General features: G+C 40.0%; 1 protein-coding gene across 1 annotated transcript in view; it reads left to right on the forward strand.

Annotated features, from left to right (window-relative positions):
• The window catches only part of MEGF10 (multiple EGF like domains 10), a 148996-nt gene extending 141807 nt beyond the window's left edge, over positions 1-7189 (forward strand). Inside the window, exons 25-27 of the mRNA XM_018565052.1 lie at positions 1728-1851; positions 2680-2886; positions 6851-7189. Of these exons, the coding sequence (XP_018420554.1) occupies positions 1728-1851; positions 2680-2886; positions 6851-7011 (492 nt within the window). The 3' untranslated portion in view covers positions 7012-7189. The remainder of the gene's footprint in view (positions 1-1727; positions 1852-2679; positions 2887-6850) is intronic.
• Positions 7190-8534: the final 1345 nt, after the last annotated feature.

Consider the following 8534-nt stretch of genomic DNA (forward strand, 5'->3'; position numbering starts at 1 on the left):
TATATATATATATATCCTATATTTTATTTAAGATATTAAAAACTGACAGGGAAATGAAGATCTGACCCAAGGGCGAGCCTCCAGTCATCAATTTTACACACTGGAGACTAATTTACAGCCCATCTTTTAATATCTTCTTTTACTACTTTTCCAGACTTGTGCTATAGGATGCCAACATTACCTATTTATATATTAATAGGAAAAGAGAAGATGACTAAACTCTAAGGAACCTTCAATCAATAAATCAATAGCCCCGTTTAATTATTAAAACATGTAGATTTTCATCTGTTAATTAAGTCTTTCATGTGACTGCAAGGCTTAAGTAACATTTCATTTGAAAAACTCCTTTACTGATGGAATGTTGGATGTATGTGATAATTTTCCTCTGTGTGTTACACAGCATCCATGCTCTCATCATACATAAATGCTTATGGTTAATGCTTATGATGAAGCAGCACTGAACCCCCATAACTCTTATTATCTTTTCGGGTAGCATTTATTTTTTGCAGCTGCGATTTTCATAAGCTGTCAGAAATTCTTCCTTGCAATATGGGGGCATTCTGTGCACTATATGTTTAAAGTGAAAGTACCTGACATCCTCTGCAACTGCAGTTTATTTTGGTGAGACCCTGTCTAAGCCTAAAGAGATGTGGACAGTGAAACTTTTCTTATTACAACATTGACATTTCTCAGGTGCTTATAGTGAAGGCAGACCCCTATTAGGGATCAGTATGAGTAAGGCAGACAGCAATTTATTCAGAACACACAAAGATATGAGTCTATTTAAAAAACACATAATAACATACATGGAGTGTATATAGTTCACTTGGAGGGGAGGTTTTCTATTTTTTTCTCAGCAACTAGAGCAAGTTGCCTTTATTTTTCTTTTCTTTTTGCCCACTTCTTTGCATAATGTAGTCATTCCTCATGTCATATTGATTGTTTCCAATCTTTTTGTTGATGTTCACCATGGAATCATAGATTGCTTGGATTCATGTCACTTTTTGTGTTAGCTACATTTCCTATGTGGCGTGACATATGCGGGTACTGGAATTGTTATTATTAACAGGCATAATAAGTAACATGATATATATGTGACATCTCATTGGTTTTACAGTATATTTTTTTAAAGGATATCTAAACACAAGAAAAATGAATCTTATATTGTAGCTTAGTAGTCCATAGATGTGGTCGCTGCATTCGTTTTGTTCAGGGATTTTTCCTTTTTTACCAGGTGATCCCACCATTAACACACTTACTGTCCTAGAGTGACAATGCTCACTCACTATCTGTATATGTGGAGCTGCATTGTCAGCGTTGGACTGAAAGTGTGTTAAGATTACAGAACATCTCCCCCTCTCCATAACATAGGTCTTTCTGTTCTGTAGTTTACAGAGTTGATCTGGGCAGGGCTGGTAACACAGGTGGTAACACTGGTATACAAGAACTTACCAACTTACTCAACTTGTGTGGACCAATGGGTATAGTTTGTACTTTTTAAACGGATTTGTTCAAAAAAATCTTTCAGTGGCATTTTATAACATACCCAAAGGGAGCAGATAAGAGAAGTTCATTGATAATGTTTTCAAACACTTTAATATGGTGTTTTGCCTTACACCAGCACACCAGAACTGTGAGCACCTACTTATATTCTATTATGTGTTGCACCTTTGTACATCTACAGCTGATACTGAATATATTGTTTCTATATTTGTTTATTCATTTAGTCTAAAAGCAGCCAACTTTTTGTAAACCTGAAGAGCCTGGATCCCGGAAAGAGGTCACACACAATAGATTACACGGGTACTCTGCCAGCAGACTGGAAACAAGGAGGATATCTGAATGAGCATGGTAAGGGGAATATGTTCTAAAATTCATTAAAATGGAAAGTAATGTTGCCCATAACAACCTAATAAATTTTTCTGATCTACGCTTAAAATGTTTCTACTTGGTCTCTATGACTAACATTATAAAGAACAAAAAAGTATTTCTCCATCAACTTTAAGGGTTTGTTCACACCATGGATCAGATCTGGGTGCTATTCTGCAAATGCAGTGCAGTGTGATTTTTACACATTTTGGTGTGTTCCAAGCTTAAAATGGGCTTTCGTGTCTGTTCCAGTGCATTTGCATGCATTTTGGTGTGTTCCAGACCAGAAAAAATAGTGCATTCTGGTCCGGACATGGTGGGAACAAGCCCGAAGACTAAACATGCTAGGTTACAAAATGAAGATGGTCCATTACCAAAGGATCTCTGGAATGCAGCGAGTGTTTATTGGTATAAAATATATATTTGATGTGTTCCGCACAAATGTGGTTATAAAAAAGACCAATGTGGCATTTTATAACAATAGGGGAGTGTTTCTAATTAACATGAAAATTCAGGCAAAAAGCCGAAATACATACACATTTACTATTTTACCTGCCAGAGGATTTAAAATGAGTTTGGCCAGTCCGGTGAGACTCATACAGCTCTGCCACACTGCAATACTTATTTAACATGAAGAATTGCATACAAACGGCAAATAAAGGTTGAGGCACAGGAAATCCAAAATATAGGATGTTTCCAGAGCAGCCCACGTCCATTAGTTTATGATCATTTTGCTGGCTAACACATTATGTATTACACTTACTGGAAAATTAGACCAGATCCCGATGACTCATGTTTTCTTTTGCTCAGGTCTACTGAAAAGCTCTGCATATAGCATAAGCAGCTGTTCACTGAGCAGCACTGAAAACCCATATGCCACCATCAAGGATCCACCAGCTCTTCTGCCTAAACACACAGAGTGCGGATACGTGGAGATGAAGTCACCAGCCCGGAGGGACTCTGCTTATGCAGAAATAAGTAACAGCAGCTTGGCCAATAAAAATGTGTATGAAGTTGGTAAGTGTTTCTTCGTTTTTTTATCTTGTTCTTTTCCTTTAATACATAGCAGAGCATTTTGAAATCTAGCCAAAGGAAAAAAGTACCAGCCAATAAGAATGTCAGAAGTTTTTCTCCTGCACTGTACTGGCAATATAAAAGTTGGTGTCTTATTGATGTCTATGAATCAGCCTGTGATTGGCCCAAGCAACTTTCTTAGGGGGAAAGAAAAACAATGTAGGTTCGGGAAATTTGCCCGATTGCTATCGTGCCCACCTGGATAACCTGGTGCAAGGAACTTTTCCACAAGGATCCCCCCATTCTTCTCTGTTACCCTAAATTGGAACACTTGTTCGACTAAAGCATTTTGTTTAAGGGGGAGAGGCTGGCCCAAAAGACACTAGAGTGTATGTAGTGCATGGGACAGATTCACGTAGAGGCACAGTGGAGGTCGGTACTGAGGCTGGAATGTCCATACTGGACACTCTGTTCTCAGTGCAGCTAGGTAATACTGAGCCTGATAAAATCACAGGCTAAGTGTTGCTGAGCAACCTGCCTAGGCCACTGCGTTAGGTGGGTGGAGCATGGTGTTGAGACACTAGTTTCCCATCAGGTCCACCTACACTTAGCTTGACAGTAGGCAAAACCTGATGAGGATCCACCTTTCTTTATTCCGTAACTGCTAGACAACCCACCAGCAACTCTAAAAATCGACCCACTGCTGCCTGCTGTCAGTCAAAAGGAAGACTGGCCTGGTGGGAAACTAGCCTCTCAGCTTCACCATCAGGCTCCACCCACTGTCAAGCTCCCAACAGCATCTTAGCAACCAATGACGCATCTCCAGCCGCATTCAGTTGCCAGCTGTTAACAAAGGGACAGGGATGCTGGATGGCATCACTACCCAAAAATGGCCAATCTGTGTCCTAACTAACAACAAACCCTGAGGGGGAAGCTGTAACATTCATCACAGCCTCCCAGCACAGTCATGCCCTGCTCTTTACTGCACAGTGGCCTCACTGTGAGCACTCCGGCCTGTCTCTGTACACCAACTATGAGTTGGTCTTAATTATCTACAGTTTCATTACAACTTGACTATAAACTGATGGTAATTCTTTTTGAATTATTGCAGCCATAACAACACACTGTGAAAGCGGCACAAATAAGAACTACCTGATTCTGTGACTCAAGTCAGAACCCTAAGCGACCGTTCACACCATCCAGTGCGTTCAGGGCACGGTTCCATGCCCTGAAGGCACTGGATCGCATACACAAACCCTCCCCGCATTCTGGGGTGGGAGGGGATATGGTGGTGCCATTCATTTCAAAGGCACTGCAGACACACCTTCCATCCGTAGTGCACCGGAAAAGTGGTACTGCAATGCCCTGTGTTCCAGTGCGGTGCGATCACAAAAAATAGTGCATGCACGGAACTGTATCCTGAATGCACTGAATTGTGTGCACAGGCCTTTTATCAAACTGTTGCATGGCTTTCGTGAACTAGACAGAGGACATTTAATAGGGAGCATACCTCCAGAAATGCATTGCAAATGCTTTTATGAATTGCCCCCACTGTGAGATAGATTGTGGATGTACTGCATGCCCTAGTATTTCCTAATGTCTTTGGCCAGACTAAGAGTTGATCTGCAAATAACATATGAGAGATATGTCCACCTGTCCTATTTGGAATATACAGTATGTGTTTATGGCCCAAAACCCTTCTACAACAATGATATAAGAGAGTAGAAAACCCTGCAGGCCTTGTATATGTCCGTGCAGATTTTGTGCAGTGAGGACTTTCTCAATCAGTTGAAAGACATTGTAAGGGGCAATACAATGCACAATGTGAATGGGTAGGGCAGGTGTGGCCTGTCATTCAACCAGTCCTCCATTCACAGAGCATGTTGCACTATGGAACAGTAATAGTACAAGCTTTATGAATGAAGAAGGGGGGGGAGGGCACAACTCTATCACACTGGTAGTTGCTGCTGTTAACTCCCAGAGCCCCAGAAGTTGTATCTGGTGGCATTAGGGAGGATTTTGTCATGAAGCAGCAGCCTATTGGAGGTGGGATACACACCATCACAGGTAAATAATGTGATTGGTGCTGGATCCTAACAAAACCCCAAAAACTAAACTTCAGCTTTAAGGGAAAATCTCCCCAATGGGACTCAGATGACATCCAATATCCAAAAACGAAAAGGTTTGATGCACTTTAATGAAAGGATCTTATTTTGATTAAAGTTTTGTGAGGGCCAGATATTATATTAGGTAGTTATATTATTATTATTACTTTTTGTTACAGCATATTAATTCAAAGGGGCTCCCAAAAATGGTAAGACATATTCAGATGTGACTCTTGAGTGTGTCTATGTTTCAAGAATGCTGTTTCTCCAGACTTATGTCAGTGTATGTTCTTGTTTTAGTTTGAGAATGTGGTTTTACAAACTGATCCTTAATCGGAATGTTGATAAAAGGAAAAATGTCTGATTTAGACAGGCTGATGCACTTATATGAACTGGCACGTGAGCAGAGTAAGAAAGCTACAGTAACCGCATTGTGGCCACTAGATGGAGCTGAGGAGCATAGGAAACAAGTATTTATGTTCTTCAGCACAATCCTGTGGCCATAATGCGGTATTTTCCTAATATTACATTCGACTAAGAAAATATACTAAGAATTTTTGTTTTTGCCTTTATTCACACAGAACAAACGTTCACAGAGTTTTGCAGGAGAATGGCTCTGCAAATTGTGTATAAATACACCTCCTTAGTTTGGATCTCCTTTCCTGCTCCATCATCCTTCCCCGTTACCTTTCTTGTAGATCAAACTTACCTGTAACTACCACGGTCACCGTTGTGCCACAAGCCCTGCACAGCACAGCCGTTGTTCTGAAATACTTCTGCTGACCTGTGCCTAACCTGAATTGTTTTACCTATGCATGCATGCCGTGGCCTCAACAACAGTGGAAAGCCTGTTTGGGGAGGAAATTGCACTCTCTTTAAATTTTTAACATGAAATCATGTCTGCCTATATTAACAATATGAATTTGTTTAATGCCTGCACCATGTGTGTTACTGCAAGAAAACAACATACAGAATATTACATACAATACACATTTGTACTTGGGCTTACAAGTCAATTGGCGGTTGAATATTGAATATAATGTAAGCTGTATACCTCACAGCTAGTTCAAGGAACTGGGCAAAGTGACAGTATATCTGCAAAGGTACCCCCAACCCACTTATATTTACCTAACCAGCACTCCTTCACTCTAGGTATGGAGGAGCATGTAACCTCCTCCCCTGTGACTGTCATATGACTAGGGGAATAACATCTTCCTCTCCCCTAGGTCACCAACACCAGATAAGGTGACTATGAGAGGGTCAAAGGGGCCATTTACAGTGACACTGTCAATGTGTCGAGCATGTGCAAGTTGACAGTTTCTTTTTAACATATTAAGCACTAATAAATAAATAAAAAAAACATGTTTTAAACTGCTTTTTGTTACTATAAAATAAACTATGCGTTATGTTGTCACTATGTGCGTTCACAACTTTCACTCCAATCTTGGGAGGCTACACTTGTCAGCCTGGCTATGAGTCCACTCTGTGTATGTCAGATGCTGCATAGACTTTAGATGACACAGCAAGCATGTATTGCTGACTGCATTCATGCAGGATAGTTGTTGTGGGTGCACTAGTTCTTTAAATATAAGTATTATCTAGGTAGCACTAGATCTGCTGAACACTAAACGATGGACAGCTACCACAAAATTACACAGTTAGCCAGGATAAAAAAAAAAATTTAAAAAAAAAAAGAAGAAAAAAAGATCCTTGAATCTTAAACTTGCAGTTGGAGAAAAAAAGGCAAAAACCTTTAAAAGTGTTGTCCATTTTTCTTCAAGTTGCAGCCATTTATAATTCATCCAGTTACACAAAAATCTTCTGAATCTTCGATAACCATTGCCTTTTTTGTCTTATAACAGAACCCACAGGGAATGCAGCCCAGGGAGGCTTCAACCACAATTCTAAAGCCAGCCAAGATCTCTATGACCTTCCAAAGAACAGCCACATTCCATGCCACTATGACCTCCTCCCTGTCCGGGACAGCACATTGTCTACTAAGCAAGACACTAGCAGTGAATGACAGCAGCAGTCAGTCAAACAGCAGTGTACAGGCACAATTCTATTTGAACTGCCGATCTGATGCCCACTCTGACTACTGTCATCTGTATGACGTGACTGCCAGCACATTTGGAAACATGGCCAAGCACTGGACAAAGACTTAAAAATAAGCGGACAATATGGATGAAATTGTTCCTCTGTTGAGATACAGGGGCTGTGGATTGAACTCTTATCTCATTTTTTTTTTGCTCAATGACGTTTGTCCGGATATTTCTAGTTAGTGAAAACATGTACAGTAAATACCAATAACAGATTTTTACAGATGGAAGCTACAGATGCGTCATTCCTGGTTCTGTCACTGCTCGGCCTATACTTAATTTTCAGAGATTTGCACTGACCCACTTACAGCGGGGTAAACAAGTCAGTGAGCTTTTATAAGATAGCGTGGTAAAAGTGTTTGCTATAAACTGGAAAATCCTAATGTAAACCACTACTTGTGTGAATGTGGATGTGTGTATAAATGCACACCTGAAATGATTTCTTCAATGATAAATAAGGTAGCCATTGTAATCGTTATGAGATCTTATTTTCCTTCTGTAAGCGCATTGATGCATTATTTTGGGTTTTTGGGTATAGTGAAGGACTAACCTCAAGTTTTATAATAAAACTGACCATATAGATGATAAAGAATAACCCATCATTTTAGTTATGTAGGCATGCCACCGTGATAGTTTAAATAGACACCCTGCTTCTGTGTTTCAGGGTGTCCAGGGTATATCCCAGTAGAAAGTGATGTTTTTTTTTAAATAAACGATATAACGGTCACAATGCCTAGAAATTGATTCGAAGGTGATTATACCACTAAATGAAACAATCTACCGTATATTTTATTTATTCACATGCATCCTCCCAGTAGCTCATATCCACTCTTCAGAATTTAACAAGTGTTGGATGTACATAGGTTTTGGTCCTCTCTTGCAACGCTTCAATTAAAATACTTTTCAGTATAATCATTTTTATTTTGGTATGCTTCTGTTTCATGCACATGGTCAGGTGACTGGTTATGGAGGCAGGCTGGTATTATGTTAAGACAATGTCCTGTGGGTGCCATGATATTGTGCACGTGTTCTACATATTGAGGCTTTCTGTGGCCTGATCCAGAGTTCTGCCTGTCAGTGAGTTGGGGCACAAAGATTACTGTATTGTGTGGTCATTAGTTCTGTGGTAAACTATTAAGCTACCTTCTAGTAGAAAGCTCAAAACAAAAAATGCTGTACATATTAAAATGCATGCATGCCAAAATGTTTTTTCTTAGGTTTGGATAGAGTGGCAAGGGTTGAAACCCCCCTCGGTTTATTTTCTACCGTCTATGTACTATTTTGGAGATTCTCTTTAACTTCCTGTCCCGCAGACGCAACAGGAAGTCAGAAGAAAACTCCTAAAGTGAGGCGAATTCCATTCTTAGACACCAGTCATCGGAAAAGGTGTCTCCATTGGAATATTTACTCTAACCTCTTGTTCACTACAAATAGAGAGGGTGTTACC

The sequence above is a fragment of the Nanorana parkeri genome, unplaced genomic scaffold (assembly GCF_000935625.1).
Source record: "Nanorana parkeri isolate BGI_ZX_2015 unplaced genomic scaffold, ASM93562v1 scaffold809, whole genome shotgun sequence".
NCBI lineage: Eukaryota > Metazoa > Chordata > Amphibia > Anura > Dicroglossidae > Nanorana > Nanorana parkeri.